Below are 22,705 nucleotides of genomic sequence, written 5' to 3'. Positions count from 1 at the left end.
ATTAATCAATTAATTAAATATAATTACCAAAATTATTAAATATAATTACCAATTATTTTAAATTATGTATAATTCCTACTAATTAATAAATATTTCAACATTATTAAATTACTTCCCACCCTATTCCCCTATAAACCCATAACCCGCTACAGAACATATTTATCAATTAATTAATTAAAATTAATTAAAAATAATTCTCAATTAATTAATTAATAATTCCTACTAATTAATAATTAATTTAACATAATTAAATTACTTCCCACCCTATTCCCCTATAAACCCATAACCCGCTACAGAACATATTTATCAATTATTCAATTAAAATTTAAAAATTATTCTCAATTAATTAATTAATAATTCCTACTAATTAATAATTAATTTACCATAATTAAATTACTTCCCACCCTATTCCCCTATAAACCCACAACCCGCTACAGTACTAAAAGACAATATTTAATTAAATTACATTAAAAATTAATAATAAATACAATATAATATACACAAAATTTATTTAAAAATCGATATTAGTAACATCGAAATTATTTACTTCGATATTACTGACATCGATATTTAAAACTTCGATATTACTAATATCGATATTAAAAGTGTCGATATTACTTACCTTCTATATTATGTCCCATCGATATTTAAACTTCGATATAATTGTATATCGAAATTTAAAACTCGATATTTTGTCTGTGTACCGTTTTCAGTCCATCCCAACATGTTGACTAATGCACAAAGTAATCAACCTACTTCTGGAGATTCCTTCTCTATAATTCATTCCAAGTCCTGACAAAGGCTTTAAAGTGGTACAACCACTCAGATCAAAGCTAAAGTTACAGCAAAGGTGGCTTGTAATTGATTGTCATTTAGGATTGACAAATATGAAAATAGCAGTCTTGTAGTAGCCACATTTTATAGAAAAACACTATATCAGTGGATGATAATACCCGTGAACTTCATTTATGAGGTGTGCCGATGCTGTCTTGTGCTACCTTCCCCTAATTTCCGGTTATGATAATAGGCTTTTTGCAGGTTTCATATTTAATCTGGTGCTTGCAACTCCACTGTAGAAATGTTTATTGCAATATATTTGTGTGGGAGGAGCTAGAACTTGTATCATATTAAATCGTTACCTTGTTTATATATATATACTAGCAGCCTGTCCCGACGTTGTCTGGGGGCAACCCTAACACTGTGGCGACGCAAACGACCTTTGTCTGTGCGCTGCAAAACCAAACCCCGTTCATAACCTGCCATGGTGACTCAACCCCCAGTACACAAAGGCAGTATGTACCCATTCCACACGCCCCGCTGCAGTCCGCCAAAGTTTACCGCTCAGCCCGCTCCAGTCCGCCTTAGTTCACTGCAGTCGCCCAAACCCAGGCCCCAACCACCTCCTCAGCCCAAGTTCACCACCACCTTCAGTGCCCCCAATTAGCCACACACGCCATGCTCCTTAACACTTTTGCCACGCATCCGACGCTGCAAAAGCAAACCCCGTTCATAACCTGCCATGGCGACTCAACCCCCACTACACAAAGCCAGTATGTACCCATTCCACACGGGGCTGCAGTCCGCCAAAGTTTACCCGTCAGCCCGCTCCAGTCCGCCTTATTTCACCGCTCCTCCCTGTGCTTGACGTACCTCAGCCTGCTCCTGACGTGCCTCAGCCCGCTCCAGTCTGGCAAAGTTCTCCGCTCCTCCCCGCGCTGATCTCCACCGCTCCTCCTCGCGCTCCTGTACGCCGCTCCTCCCCGCGCTCCTGATGTCAGCATGCCGGCGCTACTTTTAAGGGACAACTTTTTTTTTATCTTAAATTTTTTAAACAACGTATATATTTTATTTTAATATAGCCTATGTCCATCTGCACACCCTGACAATTACAATGATGTATCGGGTGTTTGAATTGGCGCTGTGGTTCCCGAGTTTACCCGCCTCAAAGGTTCACAGTTCTTACTTTATAATAATAGTATAGATTTGTTCATTTGAAGAGTTTTGTAATGCATTAGTATGTTGCCTTGTAGCCACTTCTGAGCGCTAGATGCTCAGAAGTACCTCCTTAGATTCAATGTAGTCTAGGGCTTCCAATCAGCTATGAAAGTTCAAGAGAACATCCGAGCTCAGAGTGATGTTCTGGAGGACTTGTAAAAAGTGACGCTGGGGTGGACTTTCCTCAATTTTAGATAGTAATACTGACCTCTTAAGGTACAATCTAATTTATTTCCCTAGGAGTAGGGGATACATTGTTTTGAGGGAACTTCCAGTTTTTTTTTTAATCACCTGGACTTACTTTGACAAAGGCAGAAGACATTGATGACTCCAAGGTTCCTCATAAATCAGTACTGTGTGCCAGATGTTGCAGGTAGATGAGATGTGTTTCTCTGAAGGCCTTGTGAATGATACATAGGTACGGTGTTACTAATAAGTCACGCAATCGAATGCAGCAAGTAAACATGCTGGGCTGTATTTAGCGTGACAGGGAGAGAGCAGAAATGCGCCATATTTAGAAAGGCACATTTCTGCAGACTCCCTGCAATGGTGCAATGTGTGTTGCCTAGCACCAATGCAGGTACCCTTGGACCATGTGTATGTATGCCTGCGTTACGAGCAGGATTTCGTTTGTTGAGTAAAGGATACATTTGTTCACAAAAACAATCTGCAAAGGTATATTCCTCTTTCTATGGATAAGAAAAGATGAAGTAATGTTGAGAAAAAAAATATTTCTCCTCGTTATGCCTGGGTCTGGGAGGTGCACCATTTTGCCTCAATCCCAGCTTTGCTGACCTTAGTCAGTCTGGGATTGTGTCACAGTTAATGGATCGATGGATTGGAATGACTATACTCTATCTCTGGAACCCCTCCCTAATGCAGGGTAATGCAGGGCAGCGATAAGTGCTGCCTTGCGTTACTCTATATTTACTCAACCATGCAGACCCACGTAAGGGGGCTTTCTGTGCCTTAGTAAATCCCAGTTAATGACTTGCGTTGCATGAATAAATCTGGGCCAATGTATTGGATATGAATCCTTTGCCGTCATGGAAGTCAATTAAGGGATTTCAAAGATGGAAATATTTGTTCTTGCTTTTAGGGTTTCAGGCACATCCTATCTGCCTGATCTGGATACTGGGTCATTTTTGGATTTCTGATTCAGGTAGGTCAGCATACAAAAATGTTTCGTCCTGGAAAACATTATTGACTGCTGCAAGAAAGAACCGGACCGAAATCGCTCATCTATCTAATATGTTGCTTGATGCTTAAAGAGCACTTACAAATTAACACCAGTAGCTTTATAAACTCTTGGCTGAGTACTCGCAGTTTTACTCTCTGCACACATGCATAATAAAGGAACAGCAAATGAGAATGCTAAATGTACGCTTGAGTAAAAAGCGATGAAACTTTACAAGCCCACTGCCACCCCTTTGCCTCTTAAAGTCCACAGAAAGCAATGATTGCTGGAATTATCTTTAGCTTCAGTTCAAGGTCGGAGATCTTTCCTTTGTCTGTCCTTTGGCAGAGAAGCTTTTATCACCTCATAACACTGCTAAATGGAGATGAAACTTTCTTTTCTCTTGTCGAGCAACGGGGTCGCCTGTTCTTTATCGCCCCTCTGAAATTAAATGTCACCACGGAAAGATAACTGCTAGCAGGCGCCCTCTACCAGGGAAAAGTGCGTAAAAACAACAGGCTCCTTAGATTGTGATATATCTTTCCTGCCACGCGTGACCGACTTGGTTCTGCCCTATGAATTGAAATGCTGGTGGACAATCAATGAGCGTGCATTCAGTCCGCTTAGTTGGGTGCTGTAATTTTAGGCAGCGATGCCAGGCAGGGTGCACCGCGCCAAGACAGACAAGAGCTTCTTCTATGAATGCCTAGCTGCTGTTTGCAAGATAAAGATCCCCCGCACTCATAAAGCATCTGTATGCCAAGTAAATCCTGTTATCTCAGCCATTCAATCGTCACAAGTTTCAAAGACTTACTTATCCGCCATCTTGAAAAAAAGGATCTGTTATGAAGTTAGTGAATATCTCAGGACTTGAGGAAATGAATAATGGGGCATATTTACCAGGAGATATTGCCCCTAGAACCTCACTTTTAGCGATGGTCTGGTAGCAATATGCCCTTCTCAATGTTTACAGAACGACGTTAAGCCACTTCTTGTGGCTTAACGCCACATTGTAACATTGAAAAAGCTTTATTCGAGTTGTACACTCATAAAAGCACACACATATAAATTACATACATTTCTTAAAAACATCAAACAATCTATAACAGTTAGTTTATAGTTAAAAATGCATAATACACAGACATAAAAAATTATTTGTGAATTGGGATTAATATAAGCTTTTTCATACAAAGCAGAAACTACATGCATGTTACAGTATAGAAACCTCCGCGTTACAGACCATTCCCGGATTTATACAATAAAACTCATAGCATACATGTTATCCGCATTTTAAATTTAAAATTCATATATATCTCCCAGTTGCTATCTACAAATCAAAACCGTACACAGGAAATTGGGAGGATGTAGAATTCAGAAGGTACTGGTAGCTAGAGCCCTCCTCCTTAAGGACCACGCCCACCCCAAATATTTGGCAGTTCCGACTACAATGAACATTTCAGTGGAAGAACAAATAATTCTTAGCCCCTCAACACCACTTAGTACACCGAGATTCCTACAAACTGGGGCCAGCCAAGATTTCCTTGGATTTACATAGGCCACACATGAGAATAGAAAATGTGCGATGCTTTCATTGGGGGCCCCGCATGACGGGCAACACGCACTACCTCCAGTCTTCCAACTGGACGTCATACACCTCAAGGGGAGAGAGCCTGCCCTTAGCTGGAAAAATAATTTCCTGTCTGTTGGGAGAGTTATAGTATCCCAATATTTTTCTAAGGATGGCTGATGTTTAATTTCCATGAATCTACCCCCCAAGGATTCCGAGGTTACGCTTCTCCAAAGTTTTTGATCAATGTGGTTCCAATATAGTTCTTTAATACTGGATTTACTGGGGAATACTTCCCCTAAGGGGTTTTCCCACAGTTTGGAGAGCCCAAGCTCAAAAAGTGCATCTCTTAACGTTTTTAGCCATGCGATTTTATGGAAAACATCAAGTTTGGCTAATGCTAAGAACCCCTCGGCGTAGTGTCTTATTTCCACGGTTGTCCATAAACGTCTCCAATAAAGGATAGGCCTCAATCGGGCACGGTCAATAAGCGATCTTCTACCTAAGTCTAAACCAAGCGGTATAAGTGGGGTGCTTTGAGGGAGACTAGTTATCCCTCTCAGGAACCTGTTCTCAGATCTCTGAAGGGTAGTGAGACTCTCAAAGCCCCAGACTTCAGCCCCATAAAGGGCTGCGCCCAGGGCCTTTGCGTCATAAACCATGAGAACAGGTTTTATGGGCCTGGTTTTAGATTTTATTTGCTCAACCCTGAGTACACCAGAAATCTGCTGATGTTTCAACACCGCCTTCTCTATGTGTCGTGACCAACCCGGTTTACTTGATATCTCTACCCCGAGATACGTGAAAACATCTACCGACTCAAGCTTGATATTGTTCAAAGAAACATTGGGTCGAGAGTGGCACTTTTGCCCAAAGGCCATCAACTTAGTCTTATTTACATTAACCTCTAGGCCCCGTTCCTTGCAAAATGAGTCGAAAATGTTCAAAGCTCTCTGGAGGCCCGACGGGGTTTTAGACACGATCAAGGTGTCGTCAGCGAACATCAGAATGGGGACTCTGATGCCCGCTAACGAAGGTGCATCGACCATTGCGTCCAAAATCCTGTCCACAATGCCATTAATGAACAGGGAGAACAGCAGGGGTGCCATAGCACATCCCTGCCGGACCCCCCGCTCAACTGGGAAGTTAGCAGTGGATTCCCCATTCCTCCCCCACTGGACCTTTGCGTAGTTACTTTCATGCAGACGCATTATCAGCGTAAGCAAATCAGGTGGGACCCCTAATTTAAACAAAACCTCCCACAGCGTGCGCCTGGGCACCAGATCAAAGGCGGCCCTGAGATCTACAAATGCTACATAGAGCCTTCCTTTGCCCAGGAGTACAGTCCCCCACCGCAACATGGTGAAGCGAAAAATTTGGTCGACCGTACTAGTTGCACGTCTGAATCCTGCCTGAAAGGGGGATAACGCATTATTATCATCTACCCAGGCCATAAGTTTGTCGACCAGCATCTTCCCCACCACTTTTTGCATGGTGGCCAACAAACTTATTGGTCTATAATTTGCTGGTAGTGACCGATCGCCTTTCTTAAAGATCGGTATTATTATTGCCCCCTTCCATATATTTGGGATTTTAGCCCCTTTCGCTAGGCCATTTCCCAACAAGGTCGCGTATTTTGCCCACTGGGCCTTGTCGTGTTTAAAGATATCTGAGGGGATTCCATCCAGCCCGGGGGCTTTCCCCCCCTGCAAACTTGCTATTACGTGTTCCGCATCCTTGCATGAAAATAAATCACCCTTACAGAATATCATGGGGATTGGTTCTATGGCCATTAGATCCCTGCTCTCAGCATACTGGGGTTTAAAATACTCGACCCACAATGCCTCATCGACATTGTTGTCGGGTTGATTAGAGACGCCCCCTCTTCCCCATTTCACGGTTTTCCAGAAAAGCCTGGAATCCTTCTGCCCTGAAGCAGCGAGTAACTCCTCCCAATACTCCTCGTCCCACAACTTCTTGGCCAGGCGGATACTATCATTATAATGTTTCCTACTGGCGCTAATCGTAGCCCTAACCCTGCTTTTAAGTGCTCTGCCCAACTCCAGTCTGGCTACCCTGCACTGCTTGTTGAACCAGGACGCCATAGTGATTGGCGCTTTTCTGTTATACTTTGCTGGCTTGGTAAAGTGCGGTTTTATCACAGAAAAGAAGGTGTCATGTATATCAGTTAATTCAACCGAGTCTGGTATTACAGGGTCTGCTTTTGTCATGGCAGCAATAGCATTGACTGTCTCCAATTTAATGGACTCCAAAGTGGACAAATTGGCCAGGACATACGGCCATCTCACCCGTCTTAAGTCATTAGTCATGACAGGTACATTCCCATTACCTGAAACTAAATTAGTTCGTGCGGACCTCCACCATGAGTGGGAGACACAAAGGGGGTTATGATCACTTTCAACTCTCCCCACAATTTCCATGTCACCCACACCACACCATAACTCAAAACTACAGATGACGTAGTCGATCCTACTTTTGTTATACCCATTATCGAATGTGCAATTGCCACCTTGGTCGCTTTTTGTCCTGCCATTAAGGGCCCTCAAACCATACTCTAGACATAGCGCGTTCAACAAAAGAATGTCTTTTGACCACCGCTTCACAGGTACGAGGTTTAGATTTGGGACGCCCCAGAGGGCATCCTCCTCCATTCCTATTGGGTGTGCAGTATTTTCTAAAGGCTCAAATGTCCTATTCAAATCACCAGCCAAAATTACTCTGTTTCCAAGTGACTGGGAATCTAGGGAGGCGGATAGGACCTCTAGGGTGGCAGAATTCCCAAGACTCGTGCCCCTGGCATATATATTGTAAATATCTATCACGCCACCCTTTCCTACAGATAACCTTAATAATTGTATGTCCTTGCACCCTAGATCAATCACTTTTATTTTAACCTTTGAATTTTGCTTGATCCAAATTGCGAGGCCACCCATGGGTCTGCCCCTGGGGCCTCTCGTGGCTGGTATACAAAAATTTAAGTAACCTGGGAAATGTATTGGGTCACAAGCCCACGTCTCTTGGAATAGGCACATTTCGAATCCACTTACAAAGTCAATCCATTGCTGTGACAATAATCTAGCCCCCAGCCCCGCTATGTTCCACGACAAAAAGTTCTCCAGGGTGTTTTCTATACAAGTCCCCTTTTCAATAGATACCATGGGCAACAAATCAACTCGCGTCCTACAATCACAGTTCTCTCCCACGACAATATCTGTACAATTAGCAACTATTCCCTCCTTGATGCTAATAGTGATTGGGATAGCTAGTTCACCCACATAGCCCACAGGACTTGCAATATTACTCCCATCACACATATTCTCTATTTCCGAGGTTAAACTCGTTTCATCTTCATTATTTGACATTTTTCCGCCAGTGTTACTTCCCCCAACCCATTCCCCCACCGGAGGCGATTGGACATCTGGGCTCTGTCAATATCCCCACCTCATCTGTCCCTGCCCATTCTGTGGGATACATGCCGGTAAATAATACATGTTTGTACTTGCAGTGGGCACAGCCATGGGACCAGCCTCTACCCCAATCGGAATAACAGATCTCGGGTACTCCCAACAACCCCCTGACTGGGTGACAGGTCTCGGGTAGAAGAAAGTTAGGTCCACAACCCCAATCCCTCCAATACTAATATTCCATCCTGGTCCCGTTATCAGCCCCACAACCCTAGGATCCTGAAAATTAATTATGATACACTCACCCCCCTGCTTTTTTAGGGTGTTCCCTATCCAGTTGACTCTTCTTGCCCCAATTATCAGGCCGTCCACTCCCCCTGGCAGAGGTCTATTGACACGAAGCCAGTGCATGGCTTTGTTTTTTAGCATGTCAAAGGTTTCTTTTTGACCCTCCATTAGGGGTGGGACATTAGTGAGTATGGCCACATATGGGTAGGAGTCCGGGGTGAGCTGTACTGGAGGAGTCTTAGCCAGGAATTTAGTTATATGGGGTTTTGTGGGTGCTTGCTCCGGGGGAACACGGCAATGTATAAGGGTGTTTTCCACTGCCGCAACAGTATTGGTCCTATTCCCAATGCTAGGGGCCTCCCTCATGGGACCACTACCCACTCCTGTAATAGTTGTAGGCCCCACCTTATTCCCAATGCCATTACTGGAGGGCGATTTACCCTTTCCTGGCCTTTTGGCCATGGTTTTCCCCTGCCCAATCGGCAAAGACGTGGTATTTTTTCTAGTAGTGGTGGGTGGGGTTTTTACAGCAACATTACAACTCCCATTAACCTTGTTAGAGGATTTAGTGTTCCCACTGTTAGTGCTAATTTTAGAGGGAATTGTGTTGGATACAGTCTTACTGTTCACCCCTTTGGTTTCCTGGACAGGGGTGACACTTACAGGCGGGGATTGCAAGTCCACCAACACCACTTCCTGGTCTTTGATAGCTAACTGTGAGGGTTTCCCATTCTCACGCAATCTATTTCCAGACTTGAACAAAGATTTAATGGAAAAGAAATTATCCAAGCTAGCTTGCTCTAGATGGTCAAGTTGGTCGGCTAGCTTTTGGAGTCTAAGCTCAACAGGGTGTAAAAGGGAACGCATTATTTTCCCCACTTCTACCAGGAAATCATGATTAGGAGAGGGTAACCCCGGGGGTTCTGGAAAAATTGGATCATTGGCTGGGGCTGCCAAATTTGCAGGAGGCACCAAATTTATTGAGTCCACTTCTAGTTGGACTGCTATTTCCTCCCCCCTCGGCATTACTACTTCATTCTTTGCAGGGGCATGGCTAAAGGATGATTTAGAACCCAGCTTCCTATGCTTTCTCACAGGTTTTTGTGCTTGTGCTTTTTTGACAGTAACTCCCCATTTCCTTTTAACACCAGGCTTGGGTTTAAGCATATCCACATGCAAACAAGATTTTTCTAGAACTACATTTTCTTTCGATGAATGACTGGGTGCATCAAAGTGCTCAACAGACAAACCAGTTCCTGCAGTGACTGCTGAAGGGGTATCCACTAGCTCAATCAGGGGGGGTATGTCAAATAGTAAGTCCTGGGTGACTGGTAAAACAATAGATGACAATGGTGTAACCAGGGCAGGAAAGTTTAAACCTTGGTTTTTTTCAGGCGGGTTTTTCAAAAGCTCTATCGAGAGCCTACGCCCAGCTCGTCTTTCCGCCAGGGCAATCTCTTTGTCAATATCCTGTGGCAAGCGTTTGAAATAAGAGTCAAGCGGGCCCATAGCGGCCGGTTCTAAGTCTGACTTTGATAGCAATAATGTGGAAGTACTTGTTGTGCCAGCCATAGTATAAAGAGCTCCCCTGCAAAAGTATCTCCAAGTCACGTATCGACTAGTATATCAAACGGTGGAACAATACCTTGGAATCTAGATGTTATCGGGGTGGCCCAGCCCGGCCTCCTGCGGCCCCGGACGGCCACAGACGGTCCCGCCCTTGTCCCGGGCTTCTCCCGGCGCGCTCCCGTGCGCTCCCGCGCAGCGGGGACAATAGTTCAAGGTATAGTCTATGGGCACTTACTGGTTGGTTGGCGTACAGGGGGGTGTGGCCAGCGGGGAGAGCAGCCCAGGTGTGTCAAATGGGCGCGCAGGGGCTCCTGGTCATCGGAGTCCCTGCCTGCGTGCTCGCAGCCCCGCCGGCTAGCTCACCTGCCCGCGCCTCCTGTCCTCAGCTGGTTACAGTTCCAGGGTCTGCTGGCTCCTATGCGCAAGGCGCTGCGGGACCCGCGATGCGGGTACCGCGAGGTGAGGAGTAACGAGGGGGAGAAAGAAAGTCTCAGGAATCCTCTGCTGTCACGAAGTGCAGGCTCTCCTTCCTGCCAGTATCCACGGGCGGGCAGCAACAAAGTTAGAGTTCCGAATTACAAAGCAAAACTGCCGCTTTTACTGGACTGAGGGCGGGGGGCGTGGCCAGCGGGGAGAGCAGCCCAGGTGTGTCAAATGGGCGCGCAGGGGCTCCTGGTCATCGGAGTCCCTGCCTGCGTGCTCGCAGCCCCGCCGGCTAGCTCACCTGCCCGCGCCTCCTGTCCTCAGCTGGTTACAGTTCCAGGGTCTGCTGGCTCCTATGCGCAAGGCGCTGCGGGACCCGCGATGCGGGTACCGCGAGGTGAGGAGTAACGAGGGGGAGAAAGAAAGTCTCAGGAATCCTCTGCTGTCACGAAGTGCAGGCTCTCCTTCCTGCCAGTATCCACGGGCGGGCAGCAACAAAGTTAGAGTTCCGAATTACAAAGCAAAACTGCCGCTTTTACTGGACTGAGGGCGGGGGGCGTGGCCAGCGGGGAGAGCAGCCCAGGTGTGTCAAATGGGCGCGCAGGGGCTCCTGGTCATCGGAGTCCCTGCCTGCGTGCTCGCAGCCCCGCCGGCTAGCTCACCTGCCCGCGCCTCCTGTCCTCAGCTGGTTACAGTTCCAGGGTCTGCTGGCTCCTATGCGCAAGGCGCTGCGGGACCCGCGATGCGGGTACCGCGAGGTGAGGAGTAACGAGGGGGAGAAAGAAAGTCTCAGGAATCCTCTGCTGTCACGAAGTGCAGGCTCTCCTTCCTGCCAGTATCCACGGGCGGGCAGCAACAAAGTTAGAGTTCCGAATTACAAAGCAAAACTGCCGCTTTTACTGGACTGAGGGCGGGGGGCGTGGCCAGCGGGGAGAGCAGCCCAGGTGTGTCAAATGGGCGCGCAGGGGCTCCTGGTCATCGGAGTCCCTGCCTGCGTGCTCGCAGCCCCGCCGGCTAGCTCACCTGCCCGCGCCTCCTGTCCTCAGCTGGTTACAGTTCCAGGGTCTGCTGGCTCCTATGCGCAAGGCGCTGCGGGACCCGCGAAGCGGGTACCGCGAGGTGAGGAGTAACGAGGGGGAGAAAGAAAGTCTCAGGAATCCTCTGCTGTCACGAAGTGCAGGCTCTCCTTCCTGCCAGTATCCACGGGCGGGCAGCAACAAAGTTAGAGTTCCCACATTGTAAAGAAGGCCCTTTTTACACGCATCACTTAGCCGTGAAAGGGGCGTGCAATGGGCGTTGCTGTGGGCGTTCCACCACAACAACGCAGCACACATAGAAAGAGCAAAATGCCATTAATTATTGTATGCTTGCAGGAAAGTGTTGTTTCCTGCACATAAATAATCATTAAATAGTGGTGAATTCCTACCTCTATGCATTCTACATTCTGCAGCACACATAGAAGTAACAAATTGCCATTAGTGACTGTTTATGTGCATGCCATTAGTGATTGTTCATGTGCAGGAAGGGACATCTTCTTGCACATAAACAATCTTTCCCTGCAACACAGGCACCCTCGTGTTGGAGGTAGACAGCTAAATTTAGCGCCAGTGCTAGGGAAAACACAGGGGTGCGCCATATTCTTGTGAATATGGCGCATCCCTGTGTTTTGAAAATGTTGTAGCACAGTGGTGCTGAATGTGGTGCAGCTCAGCTCTCCAACATTTTCTCGTGAACATGCCCCCATGTCTTTTGTTTTTCTTTCTAGGAAATTTATATCCAAAGGGAATGATTAATGACGAACGGTAAGTATACTGAATGACAAATCCTATGATTACAGGGAAGTCCCAGGTATGCATTTGTGCTATACGTGTCATGTTTGAAGTAAAGCCCTGGTAAATGTGACACAGGTCTTTACCGTGGTTTGAGTATTATTCACATTTGAAATAGATTGAATCATGAAGGTCATATATGTAGGCCCTGGTATCGACTTGGTTGATAAAGGGTGATGTATTTACCACACCCTGTAGATACGGCAGATACCACAGATTACGGTATTTACCAGGTGGGGTAAATACTTTGTGATACAAGCTTTCCTTTGGAAAATTAGGAATTACATATGGAATTGATATTACTGTGGTGAATTTGGTATTTATATCTGCTGAAATGTATCAGAGCACAATCGCAGAGGTGTGGTGTTTGATGCAAATCTCAGAACTTTGATCTCAATGCAAACAGCAATTGGTCATGCATCCAGATGTATGAAGCAAGCATTCTACTGGATGCAAAAGGCCCATCAGGCCGTTTGCGACTGGTAAAATTCTTTTGGCATGTACCAACCCTATTTTATGAGTCAGTAACCTATTACAGACTTGCGCAAAATATGGTTTACGAGTCACTATAAAGGGCGTCCCTTCCTAATAGGGGAAGGGGTCTCCTAGGGACCCCTTCTCCTTTTTGAATGTGGGGCCAACAGATTTTCCAGAGCAGGCAGTGGTCCCACGGACCACTGCCTGTCCTTAAAAAATTGAAAAGAAAACTTTTCATAATTTTTTTTTTAAAATGCATCTTGTTTGCCTCTAAGGAAAATGGACTGCATTTGAAAAAAAACGTTGCTTTATTTTAAAAGCAAACACAGACATGGTGGTCTGCTGTCACTGTGTTATTGCTCATTACCAATAGGTCACAAATTCCAACCTGCCTCATGAATATTGATGAGGCAGGACCCTTGCGACCCATTTGGGACACATTATTACATTTAATTTTGCTAGTTTCTAATTCCGAGTCGAAAAAATAGCAATTAGGAACTTGCAAAATGAAAAGTTTGTACATTTGGCCCTTAAAATCAATCTGAGCCTTAGCATGGCTGCTCATTCGTACGTAATTATTTCGTGACACGTTTAAGCATTGTTTATAGAAACCAAGGGACATACTGGGGATTATGGCCAGTGGCTAGGGAAGCAGTTAATTTGTATGCAGGGTTCAGAATGCTTGCCATAACAACTGGTCTATCTGTTTTCTTGCAGGAAATTTTACCAAAAGAAAGAGGACCTCTCTTTGGTTTGCCATTTCCCTACTGGTCGTGTCTCTCTTCATCCTGACCATAGGCCTTGCAGCAACCACAAGAACATCGAACGTAACAGTGGGCGGTTACTACCCTGGCATCATTGTGAGTGTCTTACCAATATATTTAAACTTAACTAAATTTCAGAATCAAGACTGTGCACCAAGTTGTCTCAGAGGATGGTAATATTTCAAATTATGCATTGTTAACTAAATTCAGTCTATGGTCCAAATGATAAAATTTGCACCCACCAACCCTCAGGAGCAGCTTGTGCAGGTAAGAGCGGTGGAGCGGGGTGAGGGAGGACTTGAAAGGTGACGACTAGGGAAAAATCATAATTTATTTAGTTTTCCCTCGTCATTCTCATCGTCTGTTGAGTTTCTCCCCACCACCTACCCCTTCAGCACTTCACTCATAGTGGTAACGCGGGCCAAGCTATAAAAGGCTTCTTAATAGGGAATGGGAGATAGTCATGGGGCTTGGTGAACACAGCCTCACAACTCAAAATATATTCAGCAGCAGCAATAAACGACTGTCCAGTCAAATACTTGCTTTTATGAAAAAGGGAGTATTTATATAAGGGAAATTATGGAATTGTATAAAAGTAAGTGTTTATCAGGAACATGTTATGGTGCTGCGCTATGGGGAGTAACAAATCATTCCATCCTCCAGACCCAAGAAAATAATTTTCTTCGGAGATTGTTAGCTGTTGCAAAATCTACCCCCATATATAGCGTACACAAAGAGTTGGGTGCTCGTTATATTAAGGATTTTATTAGCCTGGCAAGTTTAAATACCTGGTATGGAATATGGAGTAAGGAGCGCACAAAATTCACCCAGGACATTATGAAGGATTGCCTTGTACTAGAACATGGGAAAAAGTTCCCATGGTTGATGTATATTAATAATCTTTTAAAGGAGTGTGCTGAAAATTATGTTTTTAATAATCCCCTTCAAATACTCGAGAATAATAAAAAGGATTGGAAAACTGCCATTATAGAATCTCGGAGCAGGATGTATGACGGTACGATGCGTACCGTCACTACGCGTGCTTTAACAACGCGTCCCTTACAACGCAAGTCGTTACCACAACTTGCGTTGGGGGCGCGGATTGAGAATAGTATAATTTACTATTCTAACACCAGTCCCCGTGGACACTTGGGAAGGTGTTGGAATAGTAAATATACTATTCTTAATCCTCTAGCGCCCTCCAGCGCAAGTCGTGGTTACGACTTGCGTTGTAATGGACGCGTTGTTAAAGCCTTGCGGAGTAAAATCTGCGTGGTAAAGGATGTTTCCCCTCGGAGCAGGTTAAGGGAAGTCGAGGCTAATTCAAAACTGATGATTAAGGCACATAATGACAGGACACTGGGGACAGGGTTTCAACATTATTTAATCCAGGTTACAAATACAAGACATACATTTTATCTCACTAGATTAAGAATGGGAATAGCCCACTTTTTAATTGCATTTCCATCCATGAGGAAGTGGATAGGACATCTCCCAAAGTGTCCTTGTGATGGAAAGTCAGACCAGACAACTCTGCATTTTATTTTATTCTGTGGCTTTTATAGAGATTTAAGGAAACGTATATTACGACCACTGTTTTTAAAGGAGAGACTGTTCACATATATGCACTTGCATATGATACTTTATGTATAATGTATTTTGGGCTTGCAACTGAGATCTAAATGCACTTTATCGTACCTCCTTGTGATGAAATGTGAAAATGCTTTTGTTTTTAGGATGCTTTTATGGTTGTTTAAGCGAATAAAGTTTGCTTTGATTTGATTTGATATATGAACACAGCATAAATATGACATTCCCAAACAATGCACACCGTCCCCAGAGGTCAGAGATGTTTTATAGGCGGTCCCTGAGTCCCACTTTCTCCTCCTAGCAGTAGTGGTGGATATTCCCCATTCACTATAGGCGACATTCAGGTTAAGCCCCACTAATGGCTCGAGTCTCAAGAGTCCCACTCCAACTCTTTAATAAAGTCAGATGTGTGACAGCACCAAAACGCTGTCTAGCAGGCAAGTTTCCCCAGGGTTATCTGGCCCATTAGTCAGTCTTACTAGCAACAGCTTATACGAGCAACCAGATTATCTGAGCGCGCCCCATTTTTGGAAGATAAAGATGCTGCAGCTGCCTCCGATAAATATTTCAAACTGCGGTCTTGTGTTCTTGAGTTCCTCATGCGTGGTCCTGCAGAGGGAGCAGCCAGGGGGATCTCAATCCTCCTTCGATTCTGGTAAGTTTCTTGAGGGGATCCCCACAGGTAGGTGGAGGGGTTGCCACTCCCCTGTGGCTGGTCCTCAATCACACTTTGGGCCCATTCGGGTTTCTATGGCATCCTCCTTCCTTTGAAAGACTGGGAAGCAGCCCTGGCAAATTTTGTCAGACCAGCCCCTGTACCTTGTGTAGCAAGTGCAGTGAGCGAGCTTGACCACAACAAGGGAAGTTTGAAGGGTTCTCCCTCAATAAAATTTGGAGAAAAAAAAAATGTTCATGCTAAAACACATTTTTCATTATGTATTAAATTATATGAGCTTTTATAGTATAGTGAATGAGGATCTTACAGTGCACTGGGGTATGACCATCTTTGTTGCGGTCCTTCATTGATTCCCTCAATGTCACACTCCAACCGTGCCCCTGATCTCGTCCTAGGCCGTCTCTCAACTGTATTTCATTTTTGTATAGCACCTCTCATACCAGTGTAGGGTGTTAGAGCACTTGACATCACACACATATAGAGACAATATGTGTATAAATAGTGTATAGTAAATGTTACATAAGACAAAGGGTACTACGAGGTGAAATATTCACGTTATCCATCCTGGGAGGTATTTTATGAGGGTGTTTGGTCTGGAGAAGCACAAACTCAGGATTCAGAAATCTAACACAGTGTTTAGGGTTGGCTTTACTAATAGCAATTTATTTCCACCCGAACAAATCTTTTTTAGCAACATTCAGATAATAAAAGACTGGGGAAAACCATAGCTTTCTAACCTCTACCATGCAGTTTGCTGGCAGCTCTTTGAATGCAGTTCATAGCTCACTGTGTTAAACTCCAGCAGGAAGATTAATCACCAAAGATATCGTAACACTTTTTTTGTTGCCTGAAAGTTGCTGGATATACGAGGAACTTTGTAGAGGGTGCTTTTAAAACCACAACTTATTTCAAAAGACAGGGAGGCTGTAAATAAAAGTAAGTGCTGAGTGGATTATGCTGGCCTGATGATTTTGTTTCCGGTTGCCAATAATGCATCACTGCTGCAAACCCAGCCCTTTGTAACAAAACTGGCCCCTTGTATCAAAACCGGTCCAAAGTAACAAAACTGCCCCACACCCTTATAGCCTCCCATTGAATTGCCGGTTGCCAGTCTGGTCTTAATCTAAACCAGACCCTGCTCCTTGCCTTGTCCTGGTGGTCCCTTCTGGTATACAGATTCACTGTTTCTCATCTACACACATTCTACAGCCATATTGGCACAGCAGCAATTTTCACGGCGGCCCCCAACTGGCATATAGAGTCGCTGACTTGGTTCCACATGCGGACAATGGCCCAATTGGCATGGCAGCAATCTTCATGGTGGCCCGTCCTCTGGCATTCAGGAGTAGCTGACTTTTCCCTGCATGCAGGCAACAAGCCGATTGGTCTCTTCATACCTCACTACAGGGACCAAGTCACTAGGATACCCCCACTGAACCTCTCTCTCGCTCCAACGCACTTCTCCCCTTTACAGGCACTCTGGTCTTGGGAAGCAGGCAGGCGCTGGTGCTCCAGGTTCTAAGGACAGGTGGTCTTTGATTCCTTTCATGATGTCCCTCACCCAGCTGGGAGAGTGGCAGACCTTGACCCCAGTCCTGGTCTCAGGCAGAAGTCTTGTATAGCTTCTCCTCCTTACACAGTCCAAATTTCTGCTCAATTGTTGACGATTTTGGGGTCTTGAGCTCCCCTCCCTATAGTCCATTTCCAGACACCAAATATAATTTAGAACCTGTGTCTGCGGAGTTAATGTTGGGAGTCGGCTTCCTTTTTATGTGCCCTCTCCTCTGCCCTGCCCTTCCTCCAGAGAGCAGTCTGTCACAACAGGAGCAACTCCAAACCTGACAGCCCACCACACAAGCCATGGGCGTGACTCGATGTTCACACTTGGATGTTAGTTACAGTAATATGTGTATCAAAAGGTTACCTCTGCCTGCTCTTTATGATTCTCTTATCAGCCTCATCTCCTTGCTGTGATGTGTCCAGACTGCTCCTGAGTGACCTCTCTCTGAATAAAAGAGCAGCCTTTGAAGTGTACTTGAGAGCCTGGCTCTCCCTTCATCCAGTGTGTCCTACTCAGCTTACAGGAATGCACCAATACACAAATCTGTCAGGGGGGGATTCATCTATTTCCTCTCCACATGTTTCTCAAGTCAGTCCCGGTTCTCCCAAAATGGAACCCAGAGTCTTCCATGTATTGTGCAGGTCACAGGCAGACATACGCTCAGCACATGCACATAGCATACCTACCCTGCACAGCACTACATCCTTCATGTATTGTATAATTCACAGGTGAACGTACACCCAGAGCATGCATTTAATGTACACTAACTGCACAGCACTGCATTATCTCTGTATTGTACATTCACTAGCACAGATACACCCAGCACGTGTCCCACACAATGTTGCGCCGCACTTCTCACAAAACCAATGTAGGCCAGTGAGTTAAGCAGCAAAACTTTAAATGAGTGAGCCTGAAGGCCTCACTCCAGTGACTCAGGTAAAAGAGACCTGTTCCATCATACTGATCACAACACAGTATGATGCCAGCACTGCGCTTGTGCTGCTTAACTCTTGCTAAAAGCAGTAGCCTTTCAAAAGCATGAGTGTAGCGCTTTGGATGCCCCTCCCAGTCCAAAAATAATGCGAACCATGACACAGTCCTCTGTCATAGCACACATGCATGATTCATGTTCGCCCATGGCAATAAAAATCAGCATTAGGGAGCCAAGCATCATTATTGTTGGGGCATTCAGGGTAGCAGTGCATGTCCATCACCATACAAAGGACTTTTCCATCTCAGCACAATTTTCACTTGATCAGTGTTTAATGAATGTTATCTGAAATTTGTTAATACTTTGTGACTGAAGACTGACGTATAAACCATCACAGGTATCCAATTTAGAGAGATTTAATGTGGAAATCACTGTCTTTCTGATTTAATGGGGAGGAAGTTTAATATTTTCTTTAAGATTCTAAGGGTGTCATAAGAGGACAATAAGACTGCATTAATTTGCTTTCTAAGATTCAGCTTGTCTTCCAAGATTACACCAAGACCAAATTGGCATTGTTTCCCAAAAGAATCACCTCTGTCTTTTCTGAGTTTAGTTTAAGACAGTACCTGCTCTTCCATGTGCTGATCCCTCTCATGCAGTTCTGAATTCGGTGGCTGGTATTGATAGAGTTATTGTATCGCTAGCTTTTAGAGGCACACCATTGCTAAGTCATCCATTATAACCAATGACGTAAGTTCCAACTTGTGTGGAATCAAGAGTATGTGCACAAATCAGAAATCTGAGTTGTGTGATAATTACTGCATTGAATAATTATCCCATGAAATAAATACTGCATGGGGTACCTACCGTAGCACAGCAAATTTGAACAAGCGCTTTCTCCAGGACAACCTGTGGAAATTATCCTGGTGAAAATGGTTGTAGAACAAGACAAAACGTGTTAAGCACTGTGTTAAACTCCAATCCTGCATTTTATGTCACATTCTACCTTGTGGGACCCAATACTATTTATTTTATTCATTTCACTTACTATAGTACTTAAAAGTGGTGAATTCACGAATAATATATACAAATCAAAAAGCAATTCAGTCAGTGACGAGTCAAGGTCAATTGTGAGAGCATAGAGATAAAAAGGTTTTAAATGATACTTGAAGGTGGAAAAATTAGCAGCTGATTTTACTTTCACATGTATTTATTTCTAAAAGTTGATCAGTCGGAAGTTCTGATTGCGCCTGATCCTTATCTCTATTTTAGCAGATTTTACCATTTATAAGGATCTCGGTCGACTGGATCCTTTTATCTGCCAAGAAGTGTAAAAGGGAGAAATCCAATAAAATCATCTTCATCAATAAGACTCAACAATGAAACTCGGAAAAATCACTGACTCTACTTAAAAGTTAAGGGTTTTATCACAAAACCAGAAACAACTGAGCATACAAGCACCTCATTACGAGGTTGAAGAAATACATAGGCACTAATGCAAAGTTCATTCTCCTAATTAACCTAATTCGATGCAATGTGAAAAGTCTAAGCAATTCTAAAAAGAGTAGACAAGTAACAATAGACCCAATATCTAAGGCGGTCTTCATCAGATAACAGAAAGAAAATTCAATTAGGTTAGTTCTGTCCCTACACTAACAGTAAGATGACATAGTATCCTTCTAGAAACCTAAGAAAAGGTGTCAGCATGTGAAGACTTCCTCAGCAGTGCATTCATATTGTAAAAGAGTCAATCTGTCTAAGCCTTCATTTCTAGAATTGAACCCTTCTCTTACCCTTCTAATGACTCTCTACTCTCGTCAACCCTCTCTACTTATCTGCCTCTACTCCCTCGTCTGCTTGTCCTCCCTCGGGGCACTGTCCCTGATACAAAATGCACAACTCCTAAAACACACCGACACACCTCCTTTGGACGTACATTTTCGGCAGGTGATTTTCCACAACTTGTTCTTCATCCAAGAAACGTTGAGTTGTCCTTGGATCCCAAGCGTCTCCAGCATGGATGTTTCGTTATCACATACCACTGTAACTAAGTAACAGGTCTCCTCCATACCTAACTCCTAAAACAATGAGCATCAGTCTAGCTAACGAGGAAAATGTCCTTGCACCTGCAACAGAAAGCATGTGAACAGAGCAACCTTGCACGTACACATTTTTCTGACTGCATTCTATTGAGAGCCTTCCCAAGGAGAAATACATTTCAGGCCTTCTCGACTCTGCTAACATAAGAAACCAAAAACAAGCCTTCCATGGCAAAACGGGAATCTTCATTGAATACAGGCCTTTATACATTCAAACCTACACAATGCTAATAATATTACATTTTCTAAGCATTGCATTTCTCATATTTAAGGCACTATGATCATCCCTACATGTGCAGACTTTTATAATGCACGTTTAAATCTAATGCATTACATTACACATGGATAATTCTTGAAGCAATAGCAACAACAGTCACATTTTCAGCGATTACTGCTACTATCGCCTGAGGCTTGAGCCGGGCGGTCACTCTTCTCTCTTGCTATTTTAAAATACATTTTGATTGCTGTTTTCACTTGCCCTCTGTGTCCTCTCCCCCCTGCACCAGCGCGCGGATTTAGCGCGACGCTGTGGTGTCTCTGCCGATTTCGGGCAGAGACATTATTTTAAAATCACTGACATTTTAAAATTGATTGGTTGCACTCCTCCTGCATGGCGCTGCCCCCCCCCAGACGATACAGCCGATTTCAGGGCTGTTTGATGTGCTGGAAAGGGTGGAACGATTGCGGCGGCCATCTTGAGTAGGGCGATCCTTACTTAGGGGCGAGAGGCACCGCTATAAAAAGAGTAGAAGGACTTTGGCATACCATTACTGCTACTATCGCCTGAGGCTTGAGCCGGGCGGTCACTCTTCTCTCTTGCTATTTTAAAATACATTTTGATTGCTGTTTTCACTTGCCCTCTGTGTCCTCTCCCCCCTGCACCAGCGCGCGGATTTAGCGCGACGCTGTGGTGTCTCTGCCGATTTCGGGCAAAGACATTATTTTAAATCACTGACCTTTTAAAATTGATTGGTTGCACTCCTCCTGCATAGCGCTGCCCCCCCCAGACCATACAGCCGATTTCAGGGCTGTTTGATGTGCTGGAAAGGGTGGAACTATTGCGGCGGCCATCTTGAGTAGGGCGATCCTTACTTAGGGGCGAGAGGCACCGCTATAAAAATAGACGGCGATGACTCCGCGCAGCGGACGCGATTAGCGGACGCGCCGGACTCGCGCCGGAGTCAAGCCAGAGTCCTGCCCGTCTGCGCCCGTCCGCGCATGGGCCGGGCATAGGGCTAAGGACTCTGCTGGGACCAATAAAAGATACTACAGCAGGCTACAACTACTAGCATTAAAACCAGTCCCTGATTGTGAGCGCCACAACTTAAACCCTTCAGACTGGACAGGTCCGGTGAGCTGCCATAAATGCCACAATGCATTTTCATGGTCTCGGGTATCCGCCCTTACAACACTTACTGCTCCCACCCATACTTTAAAAGCGGGTTTAATTAACGCTAGATCTCTACCGAAACATGCTCAGCACATACATGACCTACTTATAGATGACAACCTGGATTGTCTCTTTATTACTGAGACTTGGCTCAAACCCTGGTGCACTCCTGATTTGGTACATGCCCTACCTTTAGGGTACAGTATCCAGAGGGTGGACAGAGGTAATGAGCAACGGGGGGGAGTGGCCATTATACACAGAGATATTTTTGGGTGTGTAATGACAGAACTCCATGATATAAAGGATGCGGAAGGGATGGGCTTTAGTCTTAAAATCCATGACAACTTCTCTTTCTCTGGGGCCTTAATCTATCGCCCCCCCGGCACTAGTTCTGACTTTTTAGGAAGTGTGGGAGAAGCGCTAAGCCCATTGATACTCAAACTTTACCCTGCTGGGGGATGTGAACATTCATCTGGAGTCTATAACTGAGGCATCCACTGCCTCCTTTAGAGAAACCATGGAAGTGTTGGGTCTTAAAATATGCGACACCCCAGCCACCCATGAGGCGGGACACACGATCGATTGTATTGCTACCAACTTAGATACTTTATCAATAGACCAGCTGAAGCCCCAAATATGGACAGACCATGTACTGATACCTTTCTCAATCATACCAGAATCCAATGCTAACAATAAGCATACCTGCAAAAATAACCAGGCCAGACAAGAGGACTGGAAAGCCACTATGAAGCACCCCGAATTAATACCAATAGCTAGAGAGTGTAAACCTAAGTCAGCAGGACCCCCAAATCTAAACACCTTTAGGGAATGGATGACGGAACTAAAAAACATGACCGGACAGGGAAGACACAAGCGTAAACCCGGGAATAAGAAGAGATCCGCCCCTTGGTTTGACCTAGAGCTCAAAAATAAACAGGGGGAAC

The 22,705-nt window shown here is 44.8% G+C and overlaps 1 protein-coding gene across 1 annotated transcript in view; it reads left to right on the top strand.

Moving 5' to 3' along the window:
• Window positions 1-22,705, top strand: part of TMEM255B (transmembrane protein 255B) — a 1,152,151-nt gene that overhangs the window by 282,954 nt on the left and 846,492 nt on the right. Inside the window, exon 2 of the mRNA XM_086933386.1 lies at window positions 13,468-13,610. Within this exon, the coding sequence (XP_086789512.1) occupies window positions 13,468-13,610 (143 nt within the window). The remainder of the gene's footprint in view (window positions 1-13,467; window positions 13,611-22,705) is intronic.

This window comes from Lissotriton vulgaris, chromosome 8, assembly GCF_964263255.1.
Source record: "Lissotriton vulgaris chromosome 8, aLisVul1.2, whole genome shotgun sequence".
Classification (NCBI taxonomy): Eukaryota; Metazoa; Chordata; class Amphibia; order Caudata; family Salamandridae; genus Lissotriton; species Lissotriton vulgaris.
This window is presented reverse-complemented; position numbering and strand designations above follow the sequence as displayed.